This window comes from Sceloporus occidentalis, unplaced genomic scaffold (genome assembly GCF_023333645.1).
Source record: "Sceloporus occidentalis isolate IW3139 unplaced genomic scaffold, rSceOcc1.0.p SCAF_9, whole genome shotgun sequence".
NCBI classification, from domain to species: domain Eukaryota; kingdom Metazoa; phylum Chordata; class Lepidosauria; order Squamata; family Phrynosomatidae; genus Sceloporus; species Sceloporus occidentalis.
In genome coordinates, this window is record NW_028316989.1 from 26,280,614 (window position 1) to 26,299,473 (window position 18,860).

General features: G+C 47.8%; 1 protein-coding gene across 11 annotated transcripts in view; it reads left to right on the top strand.

Annotated features, from left to right (window-relative positions):
* LOC149307091 (transcription factor 12-like) overlaps nt 1-18,230 on the top strand; it is a 145,942-nt gene extending 127,712 nt beyond the window's left edge. For 10 of the 11 annotated variants that reach the window (XM_089538020.1, XM_089538021.1, XM_089538023.1 and 7 more), the window contains 5 exons: nt 2,563-2,674; nt 3,485-3,656; nt 3,963-4,195; nt 14,768-14,921; nt 16,042-18,230. In XM_089538020.1, the coding sequence (XP_089394146.1) occupies nt 2,563-2,674; nt 3,485-3,656; nt 3,963-4,195; nt 14,768-14,910 (660 nt within the window). In that variant the 3' untranslated portion in view covers nt 14,911-14,921; nt 16,042-18,230. Of the gene's footprint in view, nt 1-2,562; nt 2,675-3,484; nt 3,657-3,962; nt 4,196-5,204; nt 5,272-14,767; nt 14,922-16,041 lie in introns of those variants that run through there. The other variant, XM_089538025.1, reaches the window with a different exon arrangement.
* Nucleotides 18,231-18,860: the final 630 nt, after the last annotated feature.

Genomic DNA, 18,860 nt, shown 5'->3' on the forward strand with positions numbered 1-18,860 from the left:
CATGTGAGGACCCCCCCCCCCCCCCGGCCTGGTTTCAGTTTTATTTTTAATTGTGTTGGTTTGGATGTGTTTCATGTGAGACTTGGGTATTCTGAACCAATCATCCACAACAGCTATTGTAAAACAAAAATTTATTGTAGAGAAGGTAGAAATACACTGGATCACGTTTTTGCTGAATCTGAATAACTCCAAAGAGAAACCCCACTTTAAAACCCCAGCCCACACCTTATTTTCCTGTTCAACCCAGATCGTTCCCCCCAACTCACCCCCCTTCACCACAGAGGAGGGAATTCTACATCAAAGCAGTCCTAACAAAAGCACCAGTTGCTTCATAGTCTCTTCTGCCTTAAGAGATCTATGGATACCGGAATAGAGGGTATCTGTTAAACATCACCCCGTCATAAAACTGCCTGGCTGGCGTGAATTGATTGCTGCTCTCAGCTGAAAGTTCCGGATACGTGATCATCCTGAGCATAGCCCATGGTGGCAGCAACTCTTTCCCAGAATGCCTTTCCCTGAGAGTTGTAGATACAGGTGTTGTTGACATAAGATCCATCATGTTTGTCTAACTATATATCTATATATTTATCTGTCTACCCATGTATCTATATAACTATATATATGTGAGAGCTTAACCCACTGGACTTCCCTTCTGCAACCTCCCTCCAATCCTTGTCCACCCCAGCATACCACCCATTCATGACAGTCCATTAAAGCATATGAATAGTCAACTAATATCCCATTGCATAATCCCCAAAGCATATGATTATGTGTCTAGAAGCTATCCCTACTTATCTCACTAACTTATACAATCCTCATGGCAGAATCCTCACTGAATCACTGAATGAAGGAGGATTCTGACATTTCAGAACTATTTCAAAGGCCTTTGTTTTCTGCTAATTCAGAGCAAAGTAATTGAAAACCTGGGAGGGGTGTGTGGGGTGTGGGTGTTTAAAGGGCAGGGGAAGGGAACTGACCCTTGAACTGGGCAACTGCTTGGCGTGGGTGTCCTTGCGGTGCCACCAAGGGAGAGGGCACCAGCTATGCTGCCATTCAAAGGGATTGCCATTCACACCAATGCTGCCAAGGAAGGGTCTCTTGTCAGTTAGAAAGCAGTGTTTTTTTTCTCCCAGGATGGGACCAACTGACCTCACTGTCAGATGGATCCATACTTGATTGGAAATGTGCTCAAAAGTTGTCATCAACGGCTGCTCTTTAAACCTGAAGGTTTTTATCAGTGACTTGGATGGTGGGGTGGAGGGAAGCCTTATCAGGCTTGCAGATAACACAAAGCTAGGAGAGATGGCTAACACATTGGATGACAGGAACACAATTCACAAGAATCTAAAGGAACTGGTAAATTGGACAGAAATTAAGAAAATGAAATTCAACAGAGACTAAGTCAAAATTCTACATTTAGGCCACAAAACCCAAAGGCCCAGGTATCAGATGGGGGGGGGGGGGGCGGAATACATGGCTCAGCAGTACTACATGTGGAAAGGACCTTAGGAGGATTGTTGATCATAAATTGAACATGAGCTTGCAGTGTGATGTTGCAGCAAAAAAGGCAAACCCTATTTTAATAGAAACGTCGCTTCCAAGTCAAGGAAACTAATAGTCACATTATATTCTGTACTGGTCAAGCTTCATCTAGAGTATGTGGCCTATAAGAGATATAGATGACATCTGTCTTTCATATGGATATGAACAAAACAAATGAGAGGTTGAAGGAACTGGGCATGTTCAACTTGGTGAAGGGAAGACTGAGAGGGGACGTGATCACACTCTTTAAATATCTCAAGGGCTGCCCCACAGTTTTGCTGTCTGCTGTCTCAGGGCAGGACCAGGTCTAGGGGTTTGACGTTGTAGGAGGGTAGATTTCGGTGGCACTTTAGAAGGAACATCTTTGCAGTGAGAGCAGTGACAGTGGAACAAATGAACTAAAGTACTGGTAGGCTTTCCTGCTCTGCATCTCTCCAAAAAGAGGATGGACAGCTAACTGCCGGTGAGGATGCTCTAGCTCGAGATCCTGCTTTGAGCGGGGCTTTGGACCGGATAGCCTCTGGGAGCCCCTTCCAGCTCTCAGATTCTGGGATCCTATTTCACTTCTCATTTGCTTGTCCTTTAAGCTTCTGTGTTTTGGAGTTTGGAAGAGTCTAGTGTTATAAAAGGTGGACATAACTTGTTAGTCAAGGGGCGGCTGCCAGGTTGAAGCCCCGGAACCTGCTGCAGGTGAAGGAGCTGAGCCAGGGGGCTGAGCAGAGTGGCCTTCCATGTGGGGAGAGTCCTCTTACGTTCTCTTTGCAAGAGGCTTTACCTCTCACTGCATTGCCTTAATATGATGGTTGCTTCCTTAAAGCTTGATCTTACACACACAGTGATTCAGAAAAAAGTCCCACTGAGTTTCCGAGGGCTGTCTTCCAGCTGAAAACACACACACACACACAGATTAATGAGAGATTCCTTATGGTCTTAGGGTTGCAGAGAGCCTGTAAGTGAATCTTCCCAGGGTTGGCCAGTTGCCCCAACTGAACAATGAACTCTGTTCTCTGTTTGCCTTAGGTCAGTGCTCACCGAGGAGAAGACAGCCTCAGCAGCAACCATTCAGGGTTGCCCACCACTCTTCCTGCTCAGAATGCAGAACGCAACCACAAGACACAAGAAGGTTACAGAGGTCAGTCCCTTTCTAGTCCAGTTTTTCTTAAGCCACCATTCTTCTGGCGATGAGGCTAGTCAAAGGGCCTGCCTCTGGACACACTGAAGAGAAGGATCCTGGGCAAGTTGGCATATGTTGGGAGCATGGTCATTTGCTCCAGTCATTTATTCTGGGAGGTGCAAGGAGGAGTATCTGGCGTGGAGTGAGTGTCATTACAACGACTTCTTTCTCCTTTGTGGGGCAAATTCTGTGTGGACCATTACAGCATGGCTGGTGGTCAGCAGGATTGACTGGCCTTATGGGAGGAAGATAATAAACTGGAAATGCCTGTTGTCAGCTTTGTGAGCTGCAGTTACATTTCCAAGATGTTCTAAACCTCAGGAACTACATCCTTAATATTTTTAATAAGGGAAAACATCTAATGGCTGACGTACTAAAGAACTGATTGGTAAATCTGGGACTGAAAAATAAAATGAAAATAGTAGCATTAAAATGTGGTTTGGTGGAGATGTCTGACAGAATGCATCCAAGTTTTTAAAACGGCACAGGTTGAAAAATGAATTGATGGATTGGCATGAAGCACTCTTTATTAAAAGGCACATGCTTGGTCTCCTGCGTTTAACTACATAAGTAATTTAGGAGCCAGGGTGGGACCTCAGGCCCCCTTTCCTGGCCATGGTGATGGTCTTTCAGTTGTTCCTTCTGCCCTTTTCCGTCTATGGAAGCCCCATTGTCGGCCCTTGTTGCTCCTTCTGTTAGCCAGTTTCTGTGGAGAGGGAGCCTGATCCTCTGATTGTCGCCTAACGCTCTGCTGGGTTTTGCTTTCAGTGCTTTCGGCCGGGTTGTCAACTCCGTCGGTTGCGCTAGGTCCTGCTGAGATCAAGTCAGAGCACAAGGAAAAAGATGAAAATGCACATGAGCCTGCTTCCTCAGATGACATGAAATCTGATGATGAGTCCTCCCAAAAGGATATCAAGATTTCATCAAGAGGAAGAACCAGGTACAGCAGCAGCAGCAGCAGCAGCATACTCCCCAGAGGCCAGGTTCTCTGCCCAGTTCCCCTGTTGAGGATAAATCTGGCATGGTAAATTAGACCCAGCTGTTGAAACAGAACAGAGGGCATCTTTGGGTTTCAGGTGGGACCTTCAGAGTGAGGAAACCGTGCCCATTCCTCTGGTCACTTCCTTGCCTGGGCTGCCCCTGGAAAAAGGCATTGTGCACAGCCTGCAGTAGACAGAGAGGCATCAAGGGTGTCACTAGCGCTCTCTGGACACTCCCATCACCCCTCTGGCTTATGTTTCCACAGCAGCACTAATGAAGATGAGGATCTGAACCCAGAACAGAAACTGGAAAGGGAGAGGGAGAGGCGCATGGCCAATAATGCTCGTGAGCGCTTGCGGGTCCGCGATATTAATGAAGCATTCAAAGAGCTGGGCCGGATGTGCCAGCTGCACCTGAAGAGCGAAAAACCTCAGACCAAGCTGCTGATCCTCCACCAAGCAGTTGCCGTCATCCTCAGCCTTGAGCAGCAAGTCAGAGGTGAGCAAGGAGGGAGTCTGGGGCTTGAACTGGATTCTTTTGGCGCCTTTCTTTCTGAGCGGAAGAGGCCGGGCAGGCTGTTTATCACAGGCCTGGGTTGGTTGCAGTGGGACACACGCAGACCTGTCAGTTGAGTCAGGGATGGAGGGCCAGAGAACAGAATGCCACCCAACTTCCGATCATTCTGGGCAATACCGCCTGCCCTGAATTCAGACAGCTTTCATAGATCTTTCATAAATCTTCATAGAGAAGGATGCCCAGCGCCAACCAGTCACACCTAAACTCCTTTTCAGCTAAAACATTAAGTGTGGCTTTAACACTCCTCCATTGCTTGTCCTGAACCTACCTATTATTTGCAAGTGTCTTTTTTGCTAGCAAGATGCCATTGGAACTTGTAAATCTATTCAGCCTAGTTTGCTGCACCAAACCCCCACTGGGTTGCACATAGTCCCTTTGTGGGGGGCAGGACTAGGTTTAGGGGCCCTTGGGAGCTCACTTGGGGAGCCATGCACTGCTTCTGGGTGTGCTTAGATTGCACATTGTCCCTCTTTCCAGGGTGTGTGTGTGAAAAATAGCATCAAAGTGCCACTTAAAAATCCTTGCAACCTTTTGATCGATGCAACTGTGTTTTCTTTTCATCATTATAACACTCAGCATAATCTTGCGTTGGTGCTACCTATATTTTAGTTTGTAAAATTGTTTGGATTTCTTTTAGTTTACAGTTTTTTCAGATAAAACCTTGGGTCTGCTTTGTATGTGGACTCTCGTCTTCCTCTGGACTGCGCTCTCAGTTTTCCTTGGACACTTTCTGGGCAGTAATTCTTGGGTATTTTGCTGTCCAAGCAGGACTTCAAACTGCACTGCAAACTACCATTTGGCTAGTTGGTTTATGTGCCTGTTTCTGTAGACCTGAGTTGTGTGTGCCTGATTTAATGTTGTGTCTGAGGGTCTTTTTTTTTATTTTTTTATGCTTTAACACTTTACTTATTTTATACTAAAAACACTGCAGTGCACCTCTTCCCTGGAGCCATTATCATCCGTATAATCCAACCAAAATTTTAATTCATCTTGTGAAGGTAATTTTCCATCTTCTTTTCCTAATACTTTTTCATTAATTCTTTCCATATTTCATCAAAATCATTTCTTTTCCATAATCCTTTTTTCACTTTCAATTTACATGTTAATTTATCATTAGTCAATATTTGCCAAACTTCTTTATACCAATCCTCCAGTTCCACATTTATTTTCGTTTTCCAACTTCTCGCTATGATTTATCTCGCTGCTGTAAGTAAATTTGTTACAAGACTTCTTTCTTCTTTTTTCCATTTTACATCATTATATAGTGATAGCAATACTATACTTGGTTTTCTATCTGTTCTTATATCCATAATATTTTCAATTGAGGAGGAACAAAAATTATCCGAAAAATCAGGAATCAAGGTGGTAAAGAAGTTAAAGTACTTGGGTATTTGGATTACGAATAAAAACATTGAACTGTTTGAAAATAACTATAAAAAAACATGGACTCAAATTAAAAAGGACATGCAGAGATGGAATCACATGGATGTATCATTACTAGGTAGAGTGGCAATCATTAAAATGAATATACTCCCAAAAATGATATTCTTATACCAAAATTTGCCTATAATTGCTAACGAGAAAGTTTTTTAGGAATGGAATAGGGATATTAAAGATTTTTTGTGGAAGGGAAAAAGGGCGAGAATTAAAAATCAAATATTGAAAAAAGACAACTCAAAGGGCAGATGTGCACTTCCCGATTTAAAAATTTATTTTTGGGCTTGCGGGCTCATATGGGTGTTGGACTGGATCAAGGTAGAGGACATGAAGTTATTAAGTACTGTATTGAGTCCTGTAATAGGAGATTCGGGTGGCACACTTACCAATGGTACCAGAAACAAGGAGTTAATGTTGACTTCACACACCACGCAATCTGCAAGCCTTTGCTAAAAATTTGGAATATAATTTTAAAAAAGGTATTATCAAAAGATCCCAATGTGGGTGTCACCACAAGAGGCCTTCCTTAGCAGATGGGGGAAAGATAAAGATTGGTTAAGATACAAAGAACTGTTAAAAACAAATGAATTAGGCAAAGTGGACATAAAATCTAAGGAAGAATTAGAACACGAAGGGAAAAATATACAGTGGTTTACATATCTGCAAATAAGATCCAAATTCAAACAGGATAATTCTAAGGAAGGCTTTGAAAGAAGAGAGAACGAAATTGATAAGGTAATTTGGGATAAAGAAAGGAAAAATAGCAAAAATGGACAGGTTGCTTACCTGTAACAGTATTTCTTCGAGTGGTCATCTGCGAATACATACAAATGGGTTTCACTGCGCCTGCGCAGTGCTGTTCGGAAACTTCTAGAATCACTGGGCAATGTTTACTTTGCAACATATAGAAACCTTTTGGCGGTAACTCCGCCCACCCGTTATAAGGCCCCTGCCTTCCCGCTCTTTTCCCCAGTTCCGCAATTTTTCCGCCAAGCAGGCGATGGAAAGAGCCAATAAGAGCAGGACACTGAGGGGATGGACGGGTGGGATTTGTATGTATTCGCAGATGACCACTCGAAGAAATACTGTTACAGGTGAGCAACCTGTCCTCCTTCTTCGTGGTCTCTGTGAATCATACAAATGGGTTTAGACTGACAAGCTTAGATATGCGGAGGAGGGAGTGTCCTGAAACCAAAGCTATGGTAAACCAAAGGTATATTTATTGAAAGAATAAACACCCTGAACCATAAAAAGAGTCAGTCTTTTTGTTGATGCACAGACCAAACATAGCAATAACATTGCTAAACCTGAGAAGGGAACCAGAGATCATGCAAGACCAGTCCCATAGATATTGTGCAAACCAACATTCAACAAATTGGAACAGTGGCATATGTACATAAGTGCTGAAACACAAACCATCAGTAGTGCAATCAATGCAACCCTGAAACCAACACAGCCCTCCCGAAAGCAGCGTCTCGGATGGCTCTGGTGTCCAACCTATAATGCTTAATAAAAGTCAGAGGTTGGGACCAGAGAGCAGCCTTGCAGACATCCTCCAAGGGAATCCCTGACAGGAATGCAGAGGATGCTGACATTGCCCTTGTAGAATGGGACCGAACCCTGCCCGGGAGAGGTTTGCCCAAAAGTTCATAGTAGAGGTAGATGGTACCGGCCACCCATTTGGAAAACCTCTGCGCAGACACAGGCAATCCTTTCTTCGGCTCCGAGTAGCACTGGAAGAGTCTTTCGGAGCGACTGGAGGCAGCAGTTCTGTCTAAGTAAAAGGCCAGTGCTCTCCTGACATCAAGAGAGTGCAGGCTTCGCTCCGCATCCGAAGTCGGGTTGGATGCGAGAGTAGGCAACACAATGTCCTGGCACATGTGGAAAGCAGACACAACCTTAGGCAAGAAAGTAATGTCTGTCCGAAGAACCACCTTGTCCTTGTGAAACCTCAGGAAGGGCTGGTCCCTCCTCAAGGCACAGAGTTCGCCCGCACGGCGGGCAGAGGTGATGGCCACAAGAAAAGCGGTTTTCCAAGTCAGCAGTCTCAAGTCCGCTGTGGCCATAGGCTCGAAGGGCTTGGAATGGAGCGCGGACAGTACCGCCTCCAAGCTCCAAGCCGGCGTCGGTACCGACACAGGAGGATGCAAGTTGGCACATCCCTTAAGGAACCCTTTCACTAAGGGATCCCTAAAAAAGGAAGCCCTCCCCCCGAATTGGTACTTAGCACAAATGGCAGATAGGTAGCACTTGATGGATGCGAGGCACAGCCCCTCATCCAAAAGCGCCATCAAAAACTCCAGCACCACTGGAGTGGACACTTGAGCAGGAGACAAGCCCTTCCGATCAAGGAAGAGGCTAAACCTCTTCCATTTCAGGGCATAGGACCGTTGAGTGGAAGGTTTCTTTGCAGCCAGGATCACCGTCCTCACCGCCTCCGGCAGGGCGGTTAGGGCTGTATCCTCCAGGCCACCAGCGGCAGGCTCTCGATGTCCGGGTGCAGAATCTGGCCGTCCTGGATCGACAACAGGTCGGGACGGAAATCGAGGCGGAGGAAGCGTCTCCTGGAGAGGTGGAGAAGGGATGCGAACCAAGGCTGTCTCGGCCACCACGGGGTGATCAGGATCGCATGCGAACGGTCCGTTGTCATCTTGGACACCACCCTGATGATGAGAGGGAAGGGAGGAAAGGCGTAAAGCAGCTCTCCCGTCCAAAGGAAGGCGAACGCGTCTCCGAGGGATCCGTCCATTTGCCTTCTGGAGCAGAACTGGGGACAGTGGCTGTTCCACTCGGTCGCGAAGAGGTCGATCCGGGGGGTTCCCCACCGGTCAAAGAGGTCGCTGACCATCTCCGGATGGAGCCTCCACTCGTGACACACCGAAGATCTGCTTAGGCGATCTGCCAACTCGTTGTCCTCTCCTGGGAGGTGAATCGCCTGGAGGAGCACCTGTCTCTGGATGCACCAGTCCCAGATGCGAAGAGTGATCTCGAGCACAGTCCTGGACCTGGTGCCTCCTTGCTTGTTGATGTAATACATCACGGTAGTGTTGTTCGTCCTGAGGAGGACCACGTTGCCTGTGACGGTGAGCTCGAATGCCCTCAGAGCCTTCTCGACTGCGAGCATCTCCAAAGCATTGATGTGGAGATGTTTGTCCTGGGCCGACCACTTGTCCCTGACAACCAGGTCGAGCAGGTGGGCGTCCCAGCCTTCCAGAGAAGCATCTGTTGTCAAAGTCAATTGAGGCTGAGGCTGATGGAAGGGCATTCCGATACAGATGTTGCGGTCGTCTAACCACCATCTCAGGGAGGCGGCCACCGGCCTCGGTACCGTGAGCCACTTTGACGGAGGGTCCTCCATCGGGGAGAAGACTGAGAGGAACCAGGACTGTAGTGGGCGTAGGCGAAGCCTTGCCCACGGTGTCACGAAGGTCGTTGACGCCATGTGTCCCAGAGCAACTTGGACATCCCTGGCCCTCACCCTTCTGTGGGAAATGCAAGGCTTCAGTGATGCTACTAACGCCTGGAAGCAGTCTGTAGGAAGGAAGGCGGAGCATCTTTCGGAGCTGAGGATGGCTCCGATGAACTTGGCCTGCCTGGCCGGAGTGAAGTGAGACTTTTCCTCGTTGACGACCAGTCCGAGAGAGTCCAACAGATGCAAGGCGAACGAGATTGCCTCTTGGAGGTCCTGTTGTGAGTCGGCGACAAACAGCCAGTCGTCCAGGTAAGGGAAGACCCTGTAGCCCTTCTGGTGGAGGTATGCTACCACTGGAGCCATGCACTTTGTAAAGACCCGTGGAGCCGTGGCAAGGCCAAAGGGAAGCACGTTGTAGTGGTATGCGGTGGAGCCGACGGCGAAGGCGAGGAATCTCCTGTGGGACTCCCGAATTCCAATGTGGAAGTAGGCGTCCTTCAAGTCGACCGTTGCGAACCACAGGCCCTGGTAGAGAAGAGGCAAAATAGAAGCCAAGGTTACCATCCGGAACCGGCGGTATTCGAGGAAGAGGTTCAATTCTCTTAAGTCCAAGATGGGTCTGATGCCCCCATCTGCCTTCGGTACCGTGAAGTACCTGGAGAAAAAGGCCCTGGAACAGTGTTCGGGGGGTAACGGGGAGATTGCCCCTTTGAGAAGCAAAGCGCGCACTTCGTCGAGAAGGGTGTCCGAGGGGGGTGTGGAAATAAAAGCTCCGGTGGGCGGGAGCTCTTCGAACTCGAGGGAATAGCCCCTACAGACAATGTCTAGCACCCAGGAGTTGGAAGAAATAGAGGCCCATACGTTGGCAAAGGGCCTAAGGATGTCCAAAAAGCACAGAGGAGAGGCGAAGTGTCTTCTTTGGTCTTCTTGGAGCTGGAAGATGTCGCTGAAGCCGCCTTATGGGACCTCTGGTCGGAGGCCACTCGCTGGGATGACCCCGATGCTTCGGAGGGGGCTCCCTCTTCGCGAGGTGGAGCTGAGGCGGCAGCAGAACCCAATGACCCTGATTTATGAGGGTGCTTAGTGGGTTTGGAGGTGGCACTGGGCTTAGTGGAGCCGCGGGCCACAGGGGGTGCGGCGTCAGAAACCCCCGAATCCAGCACCAGCGAAGTAGAGGGAGGTGCGCTGGCCGGGCCATCACGGGCCGGGAGAGAAGGAGTCACAGCAGAAGGCGAAGGGGCTGAGGCAGGGCGGGAATCCGGGCTAAAATCCGGGCTTGGGAAGACATAGACTTACAGAGGCTGCAAGCCCTGGGGTTGTGGTCTCGGCCGAGGCACAGCAGGCAAGAAGAATGCGGGTCCTGTACAGGAACTTTTCCTCCACAGACGTCGCATTTCTTGAAAGGAGGAGACATCCTTTATCGAAGTCGACAAGCCAAAACGAGATCCAAATCGAAGTACACGGTCCGAGGTCAAATAACACGGGGGAAGAAGAGAAGCCAAAGTCCAGAAAAAACAGTCCGAGTCAAATAGAACCAGTGATCCAAACGAGCTAGCAAGAGCGAAGTTCCAAACAGCAACCAGCACGGCGGAAAAAAGGAACTGGGGAAAGAGCGGGAAGGCAGGGGCCTTATAACGGGTGGGCGGAGTTACCGCCAAAAAGTTTCTATATGTTACAAAGTAAACTTTGCCCAGTGATTCTAGAAGTTTCCGAACAGCACTGCGCAGGCGCAGTGAAACCCATTTGTATGATTCGCAGAGACCACGAAGAAGAAGTATAAAATACTGATATCTCGAGAATTAGAAAAAGAGTATATAACTCAGGGGTCGGCAACCTCCGGCCCGCAGGCCGGATCCGGCCCGCGGGCGCCTTTCCGCCGGCCCCCGGTCCCTCCCGCCTCAGAAATCGCCGCCGATTTCGGCGGCTTTGGCCGCCATTTTGTCCTTCAAAATGGCGGTGAAGTCTCGGGCGACCAAAAAGGTTGTGTGAGATTTCGCCGCCATTTTGAAGGGCAAAATGGCGGCGCCCATTAAGAGGCCCGCTGCGGCCTCCGGAGCCCTGAAACGGGGCTCCGGGAGCCACAACGGGCCTCTGGGAGGCCAGTTGCCTTCGCTGGGGCCTCCAGCAGGGCTCCGACGGCGGCAGTGGGCCCCTGGGAGGCCCGTTGCCGTCGCAGGGTCCCTCCAGGAGGGCTCCGGCGGCGGCAGCGGGCCACTGGGAGGCCAGTTGCTGTCCCTTGGGCCCTCCAGGAGGGCTCCTGCGACGGCAGCGGGCCTCCCAGAGGCCCGTTGCCTTCGCTGGGGTCCTCCAGGAGGGCTCCGGCGGCGGCAGCGGGCCCCTGGGAGGCCAGTTGCCATCGCAGGGGCCCTCCAGGAGGGCTCCGACGGCGGCAGCGGGGCCCTGGCGTCAGGGGCCAGCAAAGACGGGGAGGCCTCCAGCGCTGTCGGTCTCCGCCGGCTCTTTCCTGGCCTCTGACAGGGCATGGGGCCCCGTCAGGGGCCGGCAAAGAGGAGGTGGCCTGGCCCCTGGGGGTGGAAGCTCCGCCCCTGGGGGTGGAAGCTCCACCCTTGGGGGTGGAAGCTCCGCCCCTGGCATGCGGCCCCGCCCCGGGGGTGGAAGCTCCACCCCCCGACTTCGGCCCCCCAGTTGTCTGAGGGACACCAACCTGGCCCCCGGCTCAAAAAGGTTGCCTACCCCTGATATAACTGATAGTATGACTAAGTGGGCCCAAGATTTGGGGCATACAATTAGTACTGACAACTGGGAAAAAGCCTGGAAGCGAACAAGTAAATTCACTGTGGCTCAAGATCTCAAAGAAAACTATGTGAAAATGTCAAACAGATGGTACTACACACCTGTAAAATTAGCTAAAATATACAATTTGGGAACTGACAAATGTTGGAAATGCAAGATGGAGAGAGGTTCTTACCTTCACATGTGGTGGGGATGTGTAAAAATCAAGAACTTTTGGGAAAAAATTCATGTTATGATACAAAAAATTTTGAAAGTAAAGTTCCCTATGACCCCAGATCTTTATTTACTAAGTATGACAAGTTGTATGGGAGATTCAATAGAGAGAAATTTCTGGAAAATGATTCTTTATTTTGTAACGGCAGCTAGATTGCTATTGGAAAAAAATTGGAAAAATGAAAATGTCCCAGACGCAGAAGAGTGGTTAAAGAAAGTAATTGATCTTAAAGAAATGGATAGACTGACTATGATATTAAAGGGAAAAGAAGAAGAGGTTAGCGATTGGAAAGATATTAGATGACTTTCTGAAAAAACATTGGAATTTAGAGGAATAAGTTATGACCATAATAGTTTTATGGTAGCAATGGGAATGTGTATTATGAAGAGCAATAAAAAGAATTATAGATATAAAATATAAAGAGATAGGAACAGGAAGACTATTGGTGAAGATTTATTGAATTTAAGCAAGGATGATAGGATTACAGCGTAAAGATTGTAATTACTGAAGAATCTGACATTTAAGAAGATGATTGTAATTTTTATTTTGTTTGTAAATCATTGATGTGTACTATGTTGGTTTTTAAACAATAAAAATTTTTAAAAATTAAAAAAAAAAGAAACAAAAAAACATACCTTCTATTATATATCTTAATTGATTAGCCTCATAATATTCCTTTATATTGTCTGAGGGTCTTCATAGGGCGTTGCGTATTGCCAAGATGCCAGGAGGCCGCTTCAGGGCAACCTAGGACATTCACGACAGCGGTGAGAATGTTGGCCTCTTTTCCCCGAGTTACTTCTGTGTCTTTGCAAATTGCATTTGCAAATTAAAACACAGTGAGAACAGAGGCAAGGACTGACTGTTGAAAGTGAGAATGCATTATTAGTATTCCTGGATCATCTTTTCTGCTGCTTTTAGTTGAGTTGCTTTGCTCTCGCTAAAGAAAGTGGTGGGTTGGGTGCGTGTGGAAGGCAAGTCTGCCGCCTGAAGCCCTCTCTCTGAAGGTCGGTGCGATGCCCTCCTCTTCCATGTCAGGAACACTGGGGCTGAGCTCTCTGCGTGGACCCCAGCGGCCCCAGGAGCTTAGACTCCTAACTATAGGCGGTAATATTTTTTATTCAAATTACATTCTGTCAAGTCTATTTATCATAATCCTTATGGGGTTTGCTTGATTTGGAGGGGGTGTCACCAGCTGCCCCTGGAAGCCATGTTAACCCACACCAGCCAATCCATATCCCCTCTGTGTGTCAACCTTGAAAAGTTCTCTCGAGTTCAGAAAACGAGCAGAGTTCTTTATAGCCTCCTCCTCTGGGAGCTGGAGCGACTCCTGACCTTGACTATGCAAGCTCCTCTTATATCTCTGTCAGAGAAATGATGGAAGGGGCATCTGCGGCACTCCTCCCCCAAACAAAGGGAGCAGGTTTGGTCTCTCTCCCTCTCCCGCCCTCTGCCTGCGCACACTCACACACTTCACACGCACTTGTTTATTTCTCCCTGTGGGCTGGCTGGACGCAGCTGTGCTGTGCATTGTACTCTCTCATCAGATGCATTTCCAGGGTATATATCTAAATGTCTTGGAAATGTGGAAGGTGTCAACATTAATATCTGCTCAGCAGCTTAAGCCACAGAACGACGTCTCATCCGCTTTGTCGCTTATGCTGGCAGCCTGGGCATCATTTCCATTCTCTTTTCCCACCGGTGTGTGTAGTTGTGTGTGTGATAGGGAAGCGGGGACTGGGGCATTTGGACTGGAAGTGACAAGACCATCAGTTCAGGAGGCAGGGGGAGGATGCACAGCGTCGGCATTTGATCTTTCAGGTCCTTTGTGGGGAGGCAAGGCACGGGGCGCAAGGGGTGGAGTGGATAGAGGGGCGGGCAGGGACTGGGGACCCTGAGCCACATGCCCTCCTTGCTTCTTGCACTCCCTTACTTTGTTTTACCTGCTCCAAAGGCTTCTTTGTGCCCAACCACCATGAGAGCAGGCTGGGAGAGATGTGTAAATTGCTTGGTAGGATAGTTTTACAAGCCTTCCTGGAAGGACGGGAAGTAGGCCTGTGAAAAACCTCCCCAGAGCACTTGCTAAAATGGAGAGGAATGGGGCCATGGCTGTCCTGCAGGAGGGGCAACGGGTTGGGTGTCAGAGGCAGGCATTTACCATGGGCAAAGCTTGTAGGAACTTGGCATGTGCGAATGAAAATTATTGTGTAGGGTTAGATTAGCCTGGCTTTTAATGTACCTGTACTTTTCTGGCAAAATTGTAGCTGAAGTGGCTTGTGATACGGAGCTCCAGCAAACAACGCATAGAAGAGCATACCCTCAATTGTACAATAAATAATTATTTTAAGCATTTACTCCATGTTTCAGCTGACTTAAAGATTTATGAAAACAGGATACATCCTGTCTGCAAAAGGGGGGGAGAAGGAAGAGGGGGGGAAGCCATCCCAGGCACCAGTTCTTTAAAAAAAATACATGTAAAGTTCCTGAGGTTTGGCTTAATAACAGCAGAATAACTTAATTATAAGAAGCGTCTCCTGCCAGGCCCTTCATGTTCAGGTTGGCCAGTTGGATAAGGTCAGCTTGGTCCCTGGGATTTCCTCCTCTTTCGTCCTCAAAGCCAACCACCAATGTAGATGGTATTTTCCATGCTATAATTTCCTTTCCCTTTCTTTCCTAGAGAGGAACCTCAACCCCAAAGCAGCCTGCCTTAAGAGAAGGGAAGAAGAAAAAGTTTCTGCCGTATCGGCAGAACCGCCAGCTCCACATCCAGGAAGCCATCCTGGCCTTAGTGAAACTACAAACCCTATGGGTCATATGTGAACACCAGCCAGGTAAGGGACATGTTCTGGGGTTGGAAGGGGGCTCTGTGTGCAAGGCTAAGACCAAAAAATGCCACGGCTGTCTTCCAGGTTCATTTTAGCCATGTGTCCCTCATAAGACTCGCATCTCCTATTCAGAGCCATGAACCGTGTGGTTTTGTTAAAATTAATGGTACTGCTTGACTGGAGGTTTTATGATTTGTGTATAGAAATCTACAGAAAACTGAATTTGTTCTTGAGAAGCATCTGAACTACAACAGCTATGCTGAAAATCTCTTGGATGGTGAGGACCATAGTTACTGATGGTGTTCACAAATGTCATTTGTACCACTTCTAGGGCAACAGTGTGTGTGTGTGTCTTGAACCCAAGTGAGCTCTCAGTTTAGCCATTGTGCCTTGATAGTGGCTATTCTCTGAACATACACACCTTCAGCTGATTTGCCCTGGCACAGAAGCACCATTTTACATCCGAGGGGCTGGTTTCTTGTTCCTGTGGATAACCCTTGGCCCTTCCTGAACATTAGGTGGCAGGCACGTGTCTGTGGTATTTGCTCTGTTTGTGGTGATGCAGAGTGGGGTTTTGCTTTGTTTGGAAGGATCAAATGGCCCACACAGTTGGAAGAAGGTGGAGTGGCCATCTAAATAGACTCTAGTTGCTGGACATCTTTCATGAGCCTCCTGTGCAGAGCATTTTCGACCGCTTGATATCAGAAGCCAAATACCTCTACTTTCATCTGCAGTCTCTCAAAAAGGCCACAGAAAGTGATGTGAGGTTGCCATTTTGAGAGGGACTTCAGAGGAAAACTGGTATTTGGGTTGCTTTGATGGATGTGGCCTATAGGCAAGTCGGGTGTCTGTGTGTTAGCCCCTGCTCCCTGACAGTTGCCCATGCCGGCCACAGAGGCTTGAAGCCCCTTCCATCTCTGCTTAGTCCCTGAGCTGAGGTGGGATCTCTTTGGCCTTGGTGCCAGGAGCAGGACTGTCCTTGGGCAGAAGCTGGTCCAGCAGAAACACAGCTGACCCACCAGGTGTGATACCTCTGGCCAGGTTGGGTGGTGCCAATCTACCACTCTTGGCTGGCGACCATGAATTAGGCATGGATGTGGCTAATACCTTTTAATTTTCAACCCAGAATTCCAGAATGATGGAGAGGAAACCCAGAAGATGGATCTTTTCTTCACCAGGACACAGACTGGAACTAGCATTAAATGAAGCCAGATCTGACAGGAGAAGCAAGAAGCCCCAATGCAATCATACGTATGATGAAGGTGACTGGTCCGCACCTGCATCAGAAGCGATGATGCCAGTGTCTCCTTCCAAGAGAATTTCCGCTCCAAACATGCCCCTCGTCTTCTCCTCCTCTTCCTCTTCCTCTTGCAAGCAGCAGCCAGCCGCTCCAGCACAATCAGAGACTCTTAGATCTCTCCACTTGCTGTGGAAGTTGCCTTGTGCCTAAACCGAATTGACAGACGCATTGTAACTGCAAATAGTTATTTATTTGTAATGGAACTAAAAGGTCTGCTTATGAAATGTTAAACTTGTTGAAAACTATTAGGAGTTTAGTTGCAACGCCAGCCAGCCTTCAGAAGTGCATTCTGAGTGGAAAGCCACAACCGCCATTGACCCTTTTTCCTCATTCCTAACATATCTCGAGTGTCTTAAAAGAAAGTAGGGCCTGTCCTGCCCCCCCACCCACAGAAGGGTTCCTCTCTTCCTCCTCCTGCCTGACTTGGTCTCTCCTTGGCAGACCCCTTGATATCCAGGTGCCAGTGCCCACATCCAGGCCTCTTCCGCTACAACCTCTGAAAGGCAAACAGTGGCATTTCTTGGATGGAAAAGACATTAAGGGGTGGGGAGGTGAGCCAAAGGTCTCTTGATTTCTCAGCAAACCCCTTTGGGCTGTTGGGGTTCTCCCACTGAAGTGTAGAATGTGAACTGTCTGTTGGGTGTGGAAGAGCCTACTCAAAATTGTTTAGCTTTCTAAGCAGAAAGAACACAAAAGCACAAACTGTGTTGGAAGGCAAACCAGATGTTTCTTACTCACCTACTGTTGACATCCGATGAGCAGCCAGATCCAAACTTTCTTGTGGCAGGTGTTGGGATGAGGTAATCTGGCCAGCCAAATACAAAAGCAGCCATGCCGATAGGTCCCTAGTAAGCTCAGCTTCATTTTCTGCTTACCTGTGAAGTGTGCGGTTGTGGGGTCCCCATCAAGTGCATGCCAGTTCCCTGAGAAGAGCATCTGCTCCAGCCTTTCCTCTGTTGCTCCCTCCTGGGGGTGGCCCAACTCCTTTGAACTTCCATTAAAACTGTCTTCCACTGTCCCAGAGAATGGCTGGGGAGGGAGAGGCATGGAAGGGGACAGCCATGGCCCAGCAGCCTGTTTGACCCTGCCTTGAGTCCCCCCCCCACCTCTCTTGTGTCTTGGTGGCAATCTGCTTGCACCCACCAGAGAGGAACAGATCAACTTAACTGTATGAGCAATTTCCCTGCATTTTGAAAGAACAAAAGTGTTGCTGTTGCAACGTGGGTTTGAGAGTGTGTGTGTCTCAGATGGTTCCTCACCAGCGGCTGTTCTGCCAGGAGACTGGCTGGACCCTTGGTGCCCAGCCTCCAGGCAAATGCCCGTGGCCTTGTCCTCCTCCCTTTCCGTGTTTCTCAGCTCAGTGGACTTCTTCTTAGGCTGAAGCATAACTGTGCAAGCTCCCTGCCACTCCCTGGCCTTTCTCCTCGCAAGCTTGTTGTGTCCTGACTCTCTTAGGCTTTGCAGTTTGCCCAGAACCTTCCTTTCATGAAACAGAAAGAAAGAAAGAGAGTGAGTGTGGGAGAGAAAGAGAAAACATTTGGCTTATTTTTCACTGTAGTTAGTCTTTTATACAATAATCTTGTAAGAAAGTTTCTTGAATTCTAAATATTACTCTTTCTAGATTTTTGAAATCAAAAAAGGTTTTCAGTAAAAATTTTCTTACTTTATTTTACTATATTAGGTAGTAAAAATGTAGGGTTATTTACCATAACCTCTTCATTAATATCAGAAATTTACAATAGCATTGTAAAAGCATAGTAGGGTTCTAGCATACTGTGTAGTACCTTATGGAGTATTGTAAGAGCTACTTGTCCGAGATGAATTGCTTCTCATCTTGTTATCCAGTTCCCATTGTTGGCTTATTGCAAATTTGTACCCTGTGTCAAATTCCAAGATGTTACTGATAAACTTTTTCAACCAGCAGCAAGAGGTTCAACATTTTTTTCTGTCAATTTAACAGAAAACACTATGTATATAACATTTATGTAGCAATAAATGTGCCATCTTTTTTAAAATGTCGTAAATCTGTCAGTTTTTAACACTTTTCTTGTCGCTATATTAGTAGTAAAACTGGTTCTCTACATAATTTTAAACAGTAGGGCATAATTTGAGGAATTGTCGCTAAGAACATGGGAGCATAAGGATGTGGTTCCTCGAAGTCATCCTGCCTACATCCCTTGGTGAGGGATGTTTATACTCTGTTTTTCCAGTTACTCTCAAGTACTTCACTTGCATTTAAATTTGAACAAATAGTACATAGCTAAAAAAAACAAAAGTGATACCAAGCATTTTTAAAAAGGAGGTACAATTGAAATATGCAGTAGTACAACCCTTTTATTGCATACTTTCAGTTCTCAAAGGCCTGTGGGAATAAGCAAGTCTTTGCCCGCCAAGGCAAGGATGGCAAAGAGTGGACTAGTCCAGGCTCCTAAGGAACAGCCCTCCCAAAGCTAGGAGGGTCAGCTGTTGAGAAGGACCTGGACATAGAAGGGGAGCAGGAGAGGAGGAAAGGGTCCCCAGGTGAGCCTTGTCTCTTTTTGTCTGGGGGGGGAGCTAAGGGTAGAAAGAGAGGAGGGCATCTTTGCTGATGTTGCATTGGCGGGGGGGGGGGGGACAAAAGTGTCTCTTGGTTTGCTTCCTGACAC